This window comes from Globicephala melas, chromosome 10 (genome assembly GCF_963455315.2).
Source record: "Globicephala melas chromosome 10, mGloMel1.2, whole genome shotgun sequence".
NCBI lineage: Eukaryota > Metazoa > Chordata > Mammalia > Artiodactyla > Delphinidae > Globicephala > Globicephala melas.
In genome coordinates, this window is record NC_083323.1 from 40,161,014 (window position 1) to 40,178,786 (window position 17,773).

Below are 17,773 nucleotides of genomic sequence, written 5' to 3' on the forward strand. Positions count from 1 at the left end.
ATACATAAAAGTGACCAAAGCGTTTTTGTATTCCTCAAATTACATAATTCTTTCAAAAACCTTCTACATACTTCTCAAAATCTGAATTTGAGACAATTTATTTCAGGTGCAACACATCATTATTTGATCTAATTTAAAGATTAATGCCATTGTTATTTTGATAGTCTCTTTCACTTGACAAAGCACAGCTAATGAAGTAAAATTTTCCAAATGTTATTTTTTATGTTTACATGTTTATGTTAAATGTTTACGTTTTCATAGGCCTGGCATCTATTTGTTCATTTTAAGATAGTGTTTCAGTAGTTTTGGTGTATACATGAATCGCCTGGTTAAAGCTCAGATGGCTGGACACTGGGTTCGGCGAGTCTTAGATGGAGCTGATAATTTGCATGCCTGACAAGTTCCCCAGTGATGCTGCTGCTGCTGATCCCGGTACCACACTTCAAGAACTATGGCTTTTGCGGGTCCCAATTTATTAGTTGAATACCTGGGTTTTTCCGTTGGTCTGAGGTTCCTCAGCCTAGCTCCAATCTGGAGCCTGGAGAGCTGGTTATCCCAAATGCCTCCAGAGTCAGTCACCTTTGTACTGATTCCTAGCTTCTGCTGTCGTAAATCTCATTTCCCAAAGACCAACAGATTTTTCCTCTCCTTTAATGTTTTCCACTGTCAGCCAACAATGAGTTGGTCATTAGTTTCAAAATGTGGCCCACACTTTGGATTTCTTTCCCTCTAATCACTCCTTCCTGTTTTCCCACATAACTCGTTCCCTCTCTTACATAATATCCTTGCAGTATCTCGTCTCTTTTCCCAGTCTTATTTGTCTCTTTAGTCAACTGGATGCTATCGCTAGCCTATATGAATATATAGCCTATACTCATTCCTTTGTTCATTCACTCCACAAGCATTTGTTAAAAGCTCAATGTATCGTAAATATGATGAAAAGTTTGCATTCCTGAGCTTACACTGTAATGGGGGAGATACAAAATAAACATGTAAACAATAATTAGGAGTGATGTGTACATTGAAGAAAATAATATAAGATAATGGGAAAGAAAGTGACTGGAAATGAAATGTACCTTAGCTACTCTGGAAACACTTCGCTAAGAAGGTAACATTAAGCTGAAACAGAAATATGATGGAGGCAATAATGCAAGGAATGTAGAAAAGGGCATTCTAGGCAGAGGAGGCATCAATGTGAAAGCAGAAGTCCATCGTGTTTGAAGTTAGTGAGAGTCAGTGAGGGAAAACAGTTGAAGAATAGTTCAGGTGGGGGGTGGAGTGAGCAAAATTTTTCATAAGCCTTTTGTAACCACATGCTTCACACAGACACCTTGTGTACAGCCTAGGAGACTAGCGTATATACAGGATGAGAGCTGGCCGACAGGAGTTAAAACATCAACAGCATTTGAGTAAGGAGGAATTGACGACGAATATCAGAATTCACTGCCTAGCCTTTGGAGTTGGCTATACTAAAATGCACTATGAATTGTACACCTTTCTTATTTCAGAATGTGGACACATTAGGTCTTACCCTTTCGTCCCCTTCATAAATGTTGAACTAAAGAACTACTCTAGGTATTGATATACAGTAGCTCTGGAAATAGGCAATCCCTTCCTGCTTAAGAAATTAAAAATTCTGAGTGAAGAGGGGGCAAAATCAGGTCAGAAATATGTCTTACAACATTATTTCACAAAGACAATGTTGTCAAACAGCAGTGATTCTGATAAAATTTGCAAAACAATTCCCAGCAAAATAATAACAAGTATATGAAACACACAAACCTGTAAGCAATTTGAAATATGAAAGAGATTAGCTTAAAGCAAGAGTTGTATGCTTTCAAGAAACCCCTCAAGAAAAGCATCAAACTTATTTTACCTGATAATTACAATTATGTTTTCATCTTTATGTCATTAGCCCCCAGGTAGATCTGAGAGCATCTGAATTGAAAGGAATTTATCAGCCAGGGTTCTTTTCAAGTAAGGAACAGAAGTCTATGTTTATAATTTTGCTTTGGCAGATATTAAAATTTGCCACCATGTAACCTGAAATTTGTTAAATGTTCTCAACAGCAATGCAATTTCTTTCAGTGTACAGAGCTAAAAGTCTTGTAAGCAAAAACACCTTAGTTTTCAAAATGTTCCAAAATAATTATTATATCAAAATAAAAAGTCCTTTGGTTTAATACTGTAAAACTCCTAGGATCTCATTTATAAAATTGCTTTATGCATTCCTCACCATCAAATATGCTGATGACATTACCTGTCTGCATCCACTGTCACATCATGAACCCCTCTCTGGATGACATCCCTGGAAGTCGCTGTGTCTGGTATTCGGTTCAGACTCCTAGTATACAGGTTGAGCCCTCCATCTGTCATGTACCTGAAAATAAATGCCTAATTAATCAACAGAAAATTAATTGACCTCAGCTGTATAATTTAACTTAATAAACAAACGGTGTGCAAAATTTTTAATAATTATGCAAATATGCTCTATTATAGTTTTTCTATATGAATATTCTACTCACCAGGAAGTATTAGAAAATCTTATTAGGAAATTAATCTTCCTTACTGCAACAAGTAACTAGCCAATTATAAGATCTTCCTTTTTCTCCGCTTTGTTATCAATATTTTGAACAGACTTAGAGATAATGTAACTCTTAGCAAAATAAGAGCATGATTATTTCATTTTGTAAACACTATCTTTGAAGCATTGAAGGTCACAGGAGTAATCTTAAAATTAGATTAATTTATTTGATAAATAAAATATATACAGCAATTGACCACTATCATAAAATAATTACTAAGATGTATTAAATGTTTAAGATGTTGTAAGGAACCGTTCTATATAGTTTACGTGTAATAACATTACTATCCCCACATTAGTGATAAAGAAAATAAGTAAGCACGAAATGGTTAAGGACTTACACAAGGTCGCTCAACCAGTCCCAGCAGAATTGAGAATAAATCTAGAAAGTCAGCTTCAGAAACCATGACCTTAACCACCATGCACTGCTGTCTGAACTGAAGGACCACACGGCCTGCCCGTTTCCTGTCTCTGAGAACTACTTCCTTGCTATCACAGGACCACCATCTTCACACAGGGCTGGTAGACTCCCATAGTCATGTGACTATTTGATAATCCTTTCTTGGCAATCGGGGATTAGAACAGGTGTTAATCTCCTACCCCATGTGGGGCTAATCAAATGTTTCTTTCTTGAGAAATGGGATTAACAGATAGCTCATCAGTCTTTCTATGTGCAAAGAGTTTATGATAATGAAAACCCAGGAGCTTTGGGTATTTATCTTCACCAGATGCAGAGGCACAGAGAAAGCTGATCAGCAAAGTAGGAAGAATGACACAGGTGCACAAAAAGCACACTTGGCCATGTGGTTTCAGCTTCACAACTTCTCCTGGGGTTCTAGGAGATATCCTTGCTTCCTTGTAATAAGATCCCCAATTTGCTTAAACAAATTCGAGTTAATTTCACTATTTGGAATAAAAAATTTAATCATGACCATATTAAAGATCGACCAAATAGTTAAAACTACGATTATGAAGTTGGCTAATTGCTTACATGATTAGTAAATTCTGTCCTTATTAGTTGAAGGACCTTAAACAAATTTCTTAAACTGTGCCTCAATTTCTGCCTCAAAATGCTAAGAATAAAATTTACTGAAGATAGATATTATGGTAATTAAAGGAGAAATACATAAAGCTCTTAATATGAGAACCCTATAAATAATAGTGACTTGTTATTCACAAAGTCTCTCCCAACATATGTTTAAAAGGAAATATATGAATTTTATACACAAAACAAAAAGTCATGCTGTATTATCCTCATAAGGTACTCTACATGGTTAATTTTCCTGATAACCAAAGAATTTAATCCCACCAAAATTAGAAAAAAAGAGTACTTTGATTCCAAAATGTGCTGAAGACTGACATACTCTTTTAAATGGAATACTAGATATGACAACTTTTTTTGATAACTAATTCATGATTATGAGCATCAATTTCCTGTATCATATACAGTGATACTAAATGAGACAATTAAAGATTAAAGGATATTTGTCCTTCGTACTTTTTAATTTGTCAGCTGCCATATTGATGCTGTCAGTGTTCTATTGTTTACTCTTACTTCCAATTTCTTATCTTTTTTTTTTTTTTTTTGCGGTACGCGAGCCTCGCACTGCTGTGGCCTCTCCTATTGCGGAGCACAGGCTCCGGACGCGCAGGCTCAGCGGCCATGGCTCACGGGCCCAGCCGCTCCGCGGCATGTGGGATCTTCCCGGACTGGGGCACGAACCCGTGTCCCCTACATCGGCAGGCGGACTCTCAAACCACTGCGCCACCAGGGAAGCCCACTTCTAAATATTTTTATTGCTTCTTTTCTTAAGGTGAAGTATATGAAATTCCTGATAAAGTGTTTAGTGAAAAACATTTTTCTCATTCACTCTCCTTTTGAATTTTTTTAAAAAATTTTTCTATTTTATTTTATTTTTGGCTGTGTTGGGTCTTCGTTGCTGTGCACGGGCTTTCTCTAGCTGCTGTGAGCGGGAGCTGCTATTTGTTGCGGTGTGCAGGCTTCTCATTGCGGTGCCTTCTCTTGTTGCAGAGCACGGGCTCTAGGCGCGTGGGCTTCAGTAGTTGTGGCTCATGGGCTCTAGAGCGCAGGCTCAGTAGTTGTGGCGCACGGGCTTAGTTGCTCCGCGGCATGTGGGATCTTTCTGGACCAGGGCTCGGACCCGTGTTCCCTGCATTGGCAGGCAGATTCTTAACCACTGCGCCACTAGGGAAGCCCTGAAACTGTGTTTTAAAAGTTTGGGGATGGCAGAAATGTTCTCTCCAGATAAGTGAGAGACTCCTTTTTAAAAAAACTGTCAATATGCTTGATCCTAAACTTAACCTCAGGAGGAAGTTAAAACAATGTATACATGTTAAGTTTTACATCTTATTGGTCTGTCTTATTCATTGGTGTATCTCTAAACGTGTTTAGTGAAGTGTTTTGTATATAGTTTGGTACCAACAAATATATTAAACATTTGTTCAGCTGAATTTAAAAGGCCTCCCCACTGCAGGAAGAAACCATGACAGCAGATCTCAGCACTTTAGCCATAATGGTGATGCATGTAAACAAGAAATAAGATGGAAGATGACTTCTATTAGAAACATAAGCTTTCAATTATTCAGTGCTTACAGAAGAGTAAGTTCTACAGACAAAGGTTAAATGCTTTGAAAACTAATTTTCCAAAGAAAAAAACAACTTTAAAATTTCAATGAATTAAGAAAAAAACCCAACTTTTTTAGGAAGCATTTCAAAGGATACTCATTTTCCTTTGACCCTGGGATTTTCCAGGTAATATCAAATAAGTTTACAACAGGTATTAATTGAACCAAAAATAGTCATCAGTGTCTATTTCCTCTGTTTACAGACACTGTCGCATTGGAATGTTGGTAGGGCATTTTCATAACAGAAAAGTTTGTTATTTGAAAAATATATATGGGCATCACACAAGCAAATTTCTCATTTAAATTTTTTTCTTGAAAATTCTTCCTTCTTTTCAGTTTTTCTGAAGCATTTAAAAATCTAAAATAACATGCATTTCATAGTTCCTCTAGAAAAAATTGCTACAATCCAGGAAATATAAATGTTAGGAGATCATTTTGAAGGAATAATGTAAAATTAAAAAAAAAGATTTCCTAATAATGTTATACCTGAACTTCTAAACCATAAGCTAAGATGAGTTTAAGACGTAATAGTCACAGGATGATTGGTACAAACAAAAAGTTGCAAAGGAAATTTGTGAAGGTTACTGACAGAAAGTAAAATCTCTCAAACTATGGAAGTCTTAGGATAATTTTAGCCATGTTCAAATTCCATAAGCTATAAGATGATTCACATAAAAAACGCAACAGTCTCCCAGAGCATTTCTAACTCTTCCTCCCTTCCACTGCCATCTCTCGTCTTCCTTCTGTTGTAGAAAAACTGCATACTTTGGCACATTTTCTTTAGGTGTGTGTTTTCCATATTAATATTTCCAGGCCATAGTGCTCCACCCTGCGCTAGAATGAGATATTATACTGCTTCCTGTGCACAGATGCGTGGATTTCCCATAACCACCTCAAATACAGCATAAACAGACCATATATTGCCTTTACCACTAAAGCTCATGCTCCTTTTGTATATACTAATACAGTTATAGGGAAACACACCATCCGCCTAGTTAACAATCTAGGTAAGTGACTTTCTTCATGTCACTCACCACCCTCAATTACTACAGGATGGAGTCTGTTCAGACCTGTGAATCAACATCACTGTTCTCATTATGTCTGGAATTCACTGAAATAGGAAGAAACTATAAACATCTTCTTTTTGTATGCTATTCAATCTCATTTTCTCAATCAACATAAATACATACAATTCCACCTCCACAGCAACTCCATGCTTTTTCAAAAAAAGCTTCATATTTAAATACATCATATTTTTGCAAGAGTATAAAATGTAACAGTACACATTAAATAATTAAAAAATAATATCAGTTTTCATGTACCCATAACCTGGCTTCAGAAAGAGAACATTTCCAGTTTCTTCAGTGACCATATAGGCTCATTCCAGTCCTACATTTCTAAACCTCCCTTCTAGAGATATCTATTGCCCTGGATTTTGTGTTAAGCATTCCTTTACGGTTTAACCACATGGGCATATATTCCTAAAAATACACTGTTTAGCATCTCATGCATGTGAACTTCATATAAATTGAATCACACTGTATATATTCTTTTGTGACTTATTTCCTTCACTCTAAGTTACATTTTTGCAAATCATCTATCTCGATATGTATTATTGCATTTTTAATGTTAGTGTTATACAGCTTTGTTTTACAAGCACACTAGTCTATTTATCTGTTTGACTATTACAGACATTTGAGCTGTTTTTAGATTTTTTGCTGTTACAAACAACTCTGCCATGAACATCTGTATATGCACATTTCTTTATGCTCACAGGCAAGAGCTTGTCAAAGGTCTCTATCTAGGAGAGGAATCATTGGGTCAAAAGGGATACATGCACATATTCAAACCCTACTAGTCAATGCCAAAGAGTTTTCAAAACATTTTCAGAATAAACTTCTACTTGTCTATGAATAAGAATTCTCGTGTTGGCTTTAATTTACAAGTTCCAGATTACCAAGCAGGTTGATCAAATTTTTACTTTGTTATAGGCCATTTATGTTTTGTCTGTGAAATGTCTGTTTATGACTTTTGCTCATTTTCTATTGGATTCTATATTTAGTTTTATTTTTTTCTTTCCCCATTGATAGTATACCTTTATTAGTTGTACGTCTTGTATATGTTTGTGGCTTATGTGGGGTTTTATCCTGACATTTTTCTCTTAATTATTTTTATGTGAAATTAATTCTTCAGAATAAAAAGAAACTTGATCTAGATACCTTTCTAACCACACACGGTAAATGCTTCTGTTATTTTTGTGTAGTGTTTTAGAATGTGATAATTAGCTTTTTTGAGATTTTTGGACTCTGTTCCCATCTCCCACTTTTATCTGGACCTTCTCTATCTTCACTTTTATTGCTACATCCTGTTCAGTCTGCTTCTACTCCTGGAAGTTTTCCCTCAGTGTGGGGTCCTGTCCTGGAAGGTAGCTGTGGCTGGAGAGTTTAATGGATACATGGGGACAAGATTGCTCCACTCCCTTCAGATGTGACCTTCAGCCCTTACTGTCTCTGGCTGGTCAAGTGGTCAAAACCTTCCCAGCTTCAGCTGCTATCTTCAGATAAGCCCTGTGTGTTTTCTAGTCAGTTTCTCTTGGCTATTTTGTGGTTCTTCTGCTCTCAGTGTCATCAGACACCCCACTACTACCTTCTGTTTCTTCGTACACAGATGCTGATATCATTCTGCTCCTTTGGCTCTTGACTGTTTGTCCTTCACTGCTTATACCTGGGGTTTGAGGTGATACCTTGTCGTCATCTTTTTTCAACAACGATCATGGTTTTTCCCCGTGGTTTTGCTATCTAGTTGTTTTGTCTATTTTTGTGGGTATTTGGAAAGATTCACCTATGCCCCTACCATAGCTTCCTAGAATTCCGTTTTTACATTCAATATCTTATATCAGAAACTGTATATAACAATTAGCTATTCGTTATGACATGAAAACACAGGGCATCTAAAATGTGTGTGTGTGTTTTCAACCTCTAAGGAACTTTAGTTCAGCGCTTAGAACACAGATCATGAACACAGATAATATTAAGGATTGTCCCCTTGATCAAGGGTGCTAGCTAGCTAAGAAAACTATACTAATAATGAATGATTGCTGTGAAGCTCTGTTATGTTTGTTTGTAAAAATCAACTCCTAGGAGAGAAATGTGGGCAAGTAGACATGTAGACAACTTCACAGGGTCAGTATGTCAAGATGGTTAAGAGTGCAGACTGGAGCCAGACTGCTTTTAAGTTCAAGTCCAGCACTGCATGCATCAAGAAAGTCTGAATTCTCAGAATGCCAATGAACTAACTTTCTGAGTTCTACCTAAAGTTACTTAACCTACCCATGCCTCAGTTGTTTCATCTGTAAAATGGAGATAGTAATGATATGCTTATCTCTTGCAGTTATGGTGACCTAGCACATAATAAGTGCTATATAAGTGTCGACTAACGTTACTGGCTATTTTTTCCATTAGCATTTCTACATTCACTAAAAATAACTCTCATATCTTGAATATGAAATGAATAGAAGCATTGTGATTAGGAATATGTGGTTTCCCATGTACATCCTTTTAACCCAACTCAAGTAACCCTGCCCTTCCCAATGTCTTGAACGCTTCAGTTATCACAAAGTTTCCTAAAGCAGAATTGTGGGAGCATCAGGGGATTAAAGCAGCATTAAAGTATCCACTTCCCTTTTAAAAAGTGTCATTCTCCAGAATTAAATCACTTTGCGTTTGGGCCATTTAAAGCAGGATTTTAGGTTATATTCTTGGCCCAACTATTTATCACTGTGACACCTGCAGATAACTTCAATTTCCACCCAATTAAAATATGTAACTTTTCCCCCAGTTTTCCAGGATGTTCCTTTTTTTTGCTTTACACATGGAGACTTTTTCAAAGAGATTCATTATAAGTAAGAAGCCTTCCTCTGACTAATTCCTAATTACTGGCAGATTCACATTCCCAAGTGCTTAAAGTAATTTTTGGAAGAGAAGAAAGAGATAAGCCTTTGCATGCTTCAAGAAATCTCGAATTCTCAGAATGCCGATTAACTAATTTTCTGAGTTCTACCTGAAGTATGTGAAAAAAATGAAACTCGGGCTTCCCTGGTGGCGCAGTGGTTGAGAGTCCACCTGCCGATGCAGGGGACACGGGTTCGTGCCCTGGTCCGGGAAGATCCCACATGCCGCGGAGCGGCTGGGCCCGTGAGCCATGGCCGCTGAGCCTGCGCGTCCGGGGCCTGTGCTCCGCAATGGGAGAGAACACAACAGTGAGAGGCCCGCGTACCACAACAACAACAAAAAAAATGAAACTCCTTTCCCATTTACTTCATGACATTCCTTCTTGCATGAGAAGAATACCCAAGATTAAACATCTTCATTCATTGCTTTGTCTTTTGAGCCTTTTTTGTCCCTTTAATCACTAAAACATACTTTAAAAAATTGGGAACAGACAGTTAACTTTGTGATTCAATTTTTTTCGTGAATTGTAGCACAGACTTTTCTATGCCCTTTTTTCTTAAAGAAAACATCAAATTAAAATTCCTCTGGGATATCTTCCTATCTTTTAACTTTAGGCTGACAAATCGGGCTGCATCCCACTGATGTTGACAATGGTACACTACATCTGCTGGTGAGCAATGAGGAAGTACAGCATATCCTGGGTGTCCTCCCCATAACACCCCAGTCACCCTTGAGCTGAGACCGGCGACACTGCCTGCTGACCACGTCTAGTCATGCTCCATCCAGGGGACAGAACTCTGAGTCATTCTTTAAATTTCAGTGTCCTGTACTCTATCATGGGAAAGAGAACATGTATAAGGCCAAGCAGGTAAACATCATCAGAGGAAGTTTTCAAATAGGATTTGTGTTATTTTTACTTAGTTTTTCTTTTTTCTTCTTCTTCTGCTTTAGACACTGAGTATGAAAGACTCAACACAAAGCATGCAGACCACTAATGCGTTCTTACATGGACTCATTTGTGGGACTATTCAAGACCTCCTCTGAAAGGCCAACAGAGAACAAAACTGGAGAACAGACGTGAGAATCAGGTTTCCAGTGAGGCAGGAAACAAGTAGGAAGTACAAAGAATATACCTGTATCTTAAAAATCTCTCATTAGTTCTGCAGAGACTAGCCAGCTCTCATCAAAACAATTTCCTCTTCCTCCTGGGCACAAAGATGAACATTGGTTCCTGGCCTTGCTGTCAGTGAGATGGGGCTGCAGCAGTTCTGGGTAAGGAAATGTGGGTAGAAGTCATAACCCCCACTTCCAGACCTGGTACATATGAACTATTCTTACACCATGGTTCTTTCTCTCTTTTGTCATCGGTCTGTTGAAATCAACACCCAGGGTGACGTCGGCAGTCTGGTTGGATAATAGCAGAGTTACCTACCATCCATCTTAGTTCCCAACTGATGATCAGAAACACTAGGAGGGGTTTTATGTGAAGGAGGAATTAACTTCTTTGTGTTAAGTTACTGAGATTTTGAGATTTCTGTGTTACAGAAGTTAGTTGCCTAATACCGCTAGAGTCCTGGAAAATACAAAATGCTCCTGACTATAGGTATGCTGGTAAAATATACTACTATAAGCAGAACTCAGTTTTTTAAAAAATGACTTTCAAAAACTCCTTATCTAAGAATGTATATACATACACACGTACATACATATGTACACATATTACTATTCATTTATTGAATAAATGAGCAACTATAAAAATATAAAAACACTAACGTGAGTATATGTGGGCCAGTACTGTGTCTATATTGTTCACCACTGAACACACAGTGCCTAGAATGTTGCTTGGCACATAGGAAGAATGCAACAAATATTTTTGAACACATACATACATACACACATACATAATTCAGCTCATGATCTCTCTTCTGTATTCTTTTCCCAGGATTCTTCACACCTCTCATAATTTCTACTATCTCCTATATAAGATCATATCCTATGATTATTAGGTTAATAATTATTACTGATAAAAATGTAATTGTGATGATGATGATAATTTACTGAACACATATTGTGACAGGCTTTGTGCTAAGTGCAATTTTGTGGGTTATTTTCTTCATTCTTAACAATTTCATGAAGATTTTGCAATTTTATCCTTATTATGGAAAGGAATTTGGATACATTAAGCTCTCAAGGAGTTGGCAGATAGAAAATGGTAGAAAGAAACTTAATTTAGACACTCCAACTCCAGGGGCAACTCAACTGCTTCCTACCCTAATTAACAATAACCTGTCTCCCTAATTCTAGACCTTTAGAAACTCAGAGAAGGTGGCCACCAGGAATGAACTGGTGGGTATCAGGATATCAAAGCAGAGCTGTTAAGTCTGATCAAAAGTTTTTTTGTACTTTTTAAGGTCTTGTTCCCATTCAAACAAGCTTTTCATGACTGAAGTCAGGAAAGGTTACTTGTACAGAAGAATGATTTCAGAGACCAGTCCTCTCAGATGCATAAGGACAAAGAAGAGGTAAAAACCTGGACTCACATGAAAAATATAGATAAAGTTAGTTGGGAAGCTTTTCCTTTTATTATAGAGCCTAGGTTTTGAAGTCAGATGTATCTGAGTCCTAATGCAAGTCTAGTCTTTGCTTAGCTTTAATACAGTTGGGGCCAAGTGGGATCAGTTTCCTTATCTGTAAAACAGGTATAAAAATACTTACCTCATAAGGGTTGGTGGTGGGGAGGGGGTTAAATGAATTAATGTCCTTAAAGCGCTTAAAAAGAGTGAAGTAGGTAATAAATTTTCAACGTGTCAACTACAGTTATTAATAGAAGTAGTTTTAATTGAATATCCTATTTCCTCCAGTGGGGCTCATCCTCAGATTGAACTAAATATTCCAAGTTGCCAAAATGCTTTTGAGAGTTTTATAATCACAACTCTTTTTGGAATGTAATAGAAAACAGAAGGAAAGCAGGGGTTAACATAAAAAATCTGATGCCATCAAAAGAGAATAAATAGATTGAAATTTTCAGATCTAAAATGATTTTCTCTCAAGTCAGATTGGAGGTATATAATTGAAGAATGCTAGAAAATCTGTGTTCCTCAAAGCAGTTACAGGCAGCTTTGACAAGCCAAAAAAAAATCAAGCAGCTCAGCAAAACTCCTCCTATCTCCTTCCCACGTCCTTCACTACAAAATCTGTTATTTAAGAAGCATGTGAAAATCGCTCTGAAAAACACAGGGCACATGTGTTTCTCTGAACTAACAATAGAAAAAGTTAATGGATTATAATGAAAAGACTTTAGAGAAATTTTGGACATTTTACTGTTCATGAATGATTAGAAGAGAAGGCGGAAATACCCCCAAATAACCTTAGATTTCTCACATTTTCTAATGACTTTATTAACTAACCTATATCCCCTTCCTACAGCTACTGCATTGTAGTAGACCACCTCTCTTTATGCAATTCTGTTAGAGACCGGGGCCCAGGGCCACTTACCCACTGTTGATGTCATCAGCTCTGAGACTTTTCCCAAGGATATCACCATCACTCATATATCCACCAACATCGACTTCAGAAGACATGTCCAGGTCACTGCTTGCTTTCTCACTCATGTCAATCTGTGACACGTTTCCCAGCCGAGAGACAGCAGCTCGACGGAGAGGCGTAGTGTACATGAACCTGGAGGGGTCTGTGTGGATGAAACGACTGGTACTGCTGCGAGGGTAGCCAGCACCCAGGGAAGGAGCATCTCCAGCCTGAAGTCTAGGACATGCCTGGCCCAGCCTCCAGGTCATGGGAGTAGGTCGACCTGTCAAGTTGGGTATAGTCCTGCCATTCACTTCCGTCGTCACAGTGCTGTCAAATGTTGTCTCCAGGGTGCTGTCAAATAAAATAGAGAAATCACTATATTCTGTTCACCTGGGGCCATAGACCCAGAATGCACGAAGACAGGAACGCCTACAGTTGAGAGTCATTTCTTAGAAGTATGTCCATTTTCATGAAAGTCAAATTATACATTCATTTTGAGATTCTAAACACCTCTGCAGGTATCAAAATGTAGGAAGGGGCATTCATCACAGATTTTTTGCTTTCAAAAGAAACGCCATCATTACATTTTGGATAAAACAAAATATTGTTTCACATTCTCAACCAACCCTTAATTTAACCCATTGTAGCCTTCCCAGAACTTTTCTGGAAGTTAACTACAATTATGTTTGAAAGACTCTCTACCACCTCTCCTCAGATGCACTTTAATTACAACTTCCACAGTTGTTATTTGAGGCAGGCGTGAAAATCCATTTAGCAGTGATGGTGTTAGTTTCAGTAGCTAATTCAGTTTAAATGGGAAATTATACTGAAGAGGAGATGGATAGGAGAAAAAAATCACTGGGTAGGGCTGAGAAGTCACCAGTTCACTGTCATATAAAATTTAAGTGAGAAAATAGTAAAGGAAAACTAAAATTCCTTCTTTATCATTACAAGAAGTTAAATGCTAAATTGTAATTTTTTCTTTATTGGCCCCCAAATAGGCAGAATTGAAGAAGACCTGTGACTTATCTGGGTCCCACGAAGACTGGACATAGTCTCTTCTAAATTCTGCCTCAAATCTGCTATATTTTTAACTGTTCTCATTCTTCTTGTTTCAGGGTCTTCACCTAGAAAAGTAACATAATAATAAGTTTTTTATTCATGCCATTTACTGTCCTGTGAATAATCTGAATAATTATAATATAGATATAGATATGAGTTCCTTTTCGCAAAAGTAAAATAATAGGTAGAAAATTCCAAATGACTATTATTATCTGAAATTATAATTTTTTTCTACAAATAAAATGTGAATAGAAACAAATGTAATGTTACAAGTAATAATCTGAAGTGGTGATTATACAACAGTATTTCGTAGGTCTATGACCCTAATCATTGCAAAATGAGAGAGTCATTTGGAAATATACTGTACAGTGCTCCATGTTTCTAAGCTTAATTTAAATATCTGAAACTATCTGGATCCTAATTGCTTTCATAATCACCTATTTCAAAGTGTGCTCAGAATAGCTGAGACAAACTTGACTTATGTAGCAAGTATACATTTATACTCTGGGGGATCAGACAGAGGCCTTTTCTCATAGACGCAATATCTTTTTAAGTCTTTTATTTTATTAGACTCATGAACCAAGATCCAAGAATTGGATAGCTTTATTTTAAACTATTTCTCCACTTTCTACAGGGAACCAAAATATCCACATGTGACACCAGAGCGCCAGTAAAGTCTTAGGCATCTAATCCAGTAATAAGTCTACACATAAAATAAACAGCTCTGCCAGGGTGACAACTGTTGGCCTTGTTCAACCTCCATCTGTCATTTGGGGACAGAGGTGCCATTAAACCATTTTGTTTATGGCCATGTAATAATTCCCAGGCCAGTGGCCATTGAGATTGGTGAATCTGGATAGTAAGAACAACATGGAAAGGAAGGAGAGGAAACATAGTCTTAATTCTGTTCAATTTGGACTCAGCAGGATGTCCAGTGATGAGGAATTTTTTTTTTTGCGGTACGCGGGCCTCTCACTGTTGTGGACTCTCCCGTTGCGGAGCACAGGCTCGGACGCGCAGGCTCAGCGGCCATGGCTCACGGGCCCAGCCGCTCCGCGACATGTGGGATCCTCCCGGACCGGGGCATGAACCCGCGTCCCCTGCATCAGCAGGTGGACTCTCAACCACTGCGCCACCAGGGAAGCCCGAGGAATTTTAAATAAAAAGAAAGAAGGAATAAAAAAAGGGAAGGAAGGAAGGGGAATGAATGGATTAAGGGGTGAGAAGGTATAGGAAAGAAAGAAAAGGAAGAGGATGGCAAAGGAGGGGATGGTAGGGAAGGGAAAGGAATGCAGAAGGGATGGAAGGAAAAGAAAAAAAGAAGGAAAAGTGAAGGTAGAAAATGGCATGTATTAAATTCCAGTATGAAAACTGTCACATAGACAAGTCAAGATGCATATCTACCATCAGTTTTAAGAATACAGGGAGATATTCAACCTGTTCATTTTTCTTCCACAATATTCACGCCAGGTTAAAAAAAAACCCACACACAACAGATGCACACATTTAACATCTATAGTAGAGTCTTAGAGTTGATGGGGACTTCAGAGATTGTCTTGCCTCACCTCTCAGCCAATGAGGGAAAACTCTTTGTGTCACTAGCGAGGTGGCCATGGGTCTCTGCCTAAAACCTCCAAGATTGGAAAGGCTTCCTCCTCTCCAGTAAGAGGTGACCCTTTCCAATATTAGGCCAATTAGGTCTCATTATAAAAACAATTCTGAGGACGAATAATGATTTGCCCCCATTTAACTTCCACCCAGGGGTCGCAATGGCTCTGAAACCAAATGAATAATTTTATATCACTTTACCATGGCAGCCCCTCAGAAAGACAAATGCTAATTTCTTCTTCAGCCAAACACTACTATACTGTTCATTATCTTTCATCTTGAATGGTTGCCAAAACAACCACCACTCTGCTGCCAGTCTGCAAATCTCTTCCTTTTAATTTACCAATTATTTGAATGATTGAAATGCTTAATAACTGTATTATTATTTCAGATTTAGAAAGTACTGAAAAACTTCCCTAACTTCCCTGTGTGTGTGTGTACACACACACATACACACACACACACACACACACACACACAAATGGAATATTACTCAGCCATAAAAAAGAATGAAATAATGCCATCTGTAGCAACATGGATGGACCTAGAGATTATCATGCTAAGTGAAGTAGGTCAGACAGAGAAAGACAAATATCATATGATATCACTTATAGGTGGAATCTAAAAAAATAATACAAATGAACTTATTTACATAACAGAAACAGACTCACAGACAGAGAAAACAAACTTATGGTCACCAAAGGGGAAAGGTGGCAGGGGAGGGAGTAATATATACACATTATTATATATAAAATAGATAAACAACAAGGACTTACTGTATAGCACAGGGAACTATACTCAATATTTAGTAATAACCTATATGGAAAAATGATCTGAAAAGAATATATATGTGTGTGTGTGTGTGTGTATAACTGAATCACTTTGCTGTACACCTGAAATTAACACAACATTGTAAATCAACTATACTTCAATAAAAAAAGAAATTAAAAAAAAGAAATAAGAATATGTTGTACATGGCACAACTTTTCTAACCCTAATTCAAGTCATACAATTTCTAACCTCATAGATTAACATTATTTTAAAATTCAGAACTGTTAATAACCCTTAAGACTCTAATTATATTTTCTCTGGAAATTCTTCCCATCCTTCTCCTCATAAATATAACACAGCATATTTGAGAAATGGCTAGAAAGAAGTCTACCTCTTATTTCCAAACAATCTGGCAGTAGGCTGAAAGAAAAAGAAGGCTTTGTAAGGAAAATCTTGAAGGGCAGAAAAAAATATCATTACAGTCAAAGGAAAGGCAGAGGTGAAGAAGAGATTTTACTTAAAATGGCAAAAGTAACAGTGAAGGATGAGACCAAACTAGAGACACATTAAAGCTAATATACAGTAGTTTATCTAAGATTTCACACAGTAGAGAAGCCTAAGATTCTAAGTGATGGTAAGAGAAAAGTCTTAAAGGAGAAAGTGCTGAGATGACTTTTATTGGAGGGAGTAAGGAAGGCAAGTCATTGCCCTTACACAAGTTCCAAAAATACACCATTACAAGCTCCCTATCTCCTATCTCCTAGCCCCTTCCTTTGGGGAGAACTTTGACTTTGTAATCAAGCTGCATCTCAACTACTTGCCAATTGCATAATATTAGTAACACTGATATTTGAATTACTTTCAATATCTTTTTTACATAAACTTTAAGAACAGTGTATTTTCCGACATTCCATTTCACTCAGTATTTTTTAACACCTTCTTTATCTCCTTCTAAACTTCCTTCTTCCAATCCAACAGGCATCTTAGATCCTTGGATTCTTCCAATTGAATCCAGTGTTTCTTTATACAGCTTCCCTCATGTTTCAGAACCATCACTCTCTCTCTCTCCATTGTTTTTTCTCCTCATGACATCTACTCATGACACTGCACCACTCATGACAATCAGACAAATGGACCTTTTCCTCCCAACACTTACTGAGCAAAACATAATTGCTGCCTCATTCATGTCAGGAAAGATAATAACCAAATCAAAATTTCTTGCAGCAAATGTTCTCAATGACCCACGAAAGGCAAGATAAAGTTAAATGCACTTACAACCCCCCCTAAGGATTGCACAAGCCTGAAATATCCTGTAAATTTGTATCCAAATCCCATAAAAAAATAGAGAAATGGGGGCAGGGAGGGAATCACAACTGTGAAAAGGCCAAATGTAGAAGCGCAAATACCATTAAACACTTAGTAACAAATAAAAGTTAGCAGAAAAATGCACATGAGAAATTTAGTCACAAAAATGTGTCCCCTTTCACTTTTATAATCTCAAAGCCAGCTATTATTCCTGGAAGAAGCCTCCTGTCAGACAAAATAGTAAGGGCTTACACACATTTTCCAGAACGGCATATTCTGCAATTTGCTTTGAGTTTTTCACATTAGTGCAAACTACTTT

General features: G+C 37.4%; 1 protein-coding gene across 7 annotated transcripts in view; it reads right to left on the reverse strand.

The window, feature by feature from the left end:
- NAV3 (neuron navigator 3) overlaps positions 1-17,773 on the reverse strand; it is an 835,795-nt gene that overhangs the window by 139,787 nt on the left and 678,235 nt on the right. For all 7 annotated transcript variants that reach the window (XM_030866220.2, XM_060305657.1, XM_030866222.2 and 4 more), the window contains 3 exons: positions 13,727-13,835; positions 12,676-13,059; positions 2,261-2,380 (listed from right to left, as the gene is read on the reverse strand). In XM_030866220.2, coding sequence (XP_030722080.1) covers positions 2,261-2,380; positions 12,676-13,059; positions 13,727-13,835 — 613 coding nt within the window. The remainder of the gene's footprint in view (positions 1-2,260; positions 2,381-12,675; positions 13,060-13,726; positions 13,836-17,773) is intronic.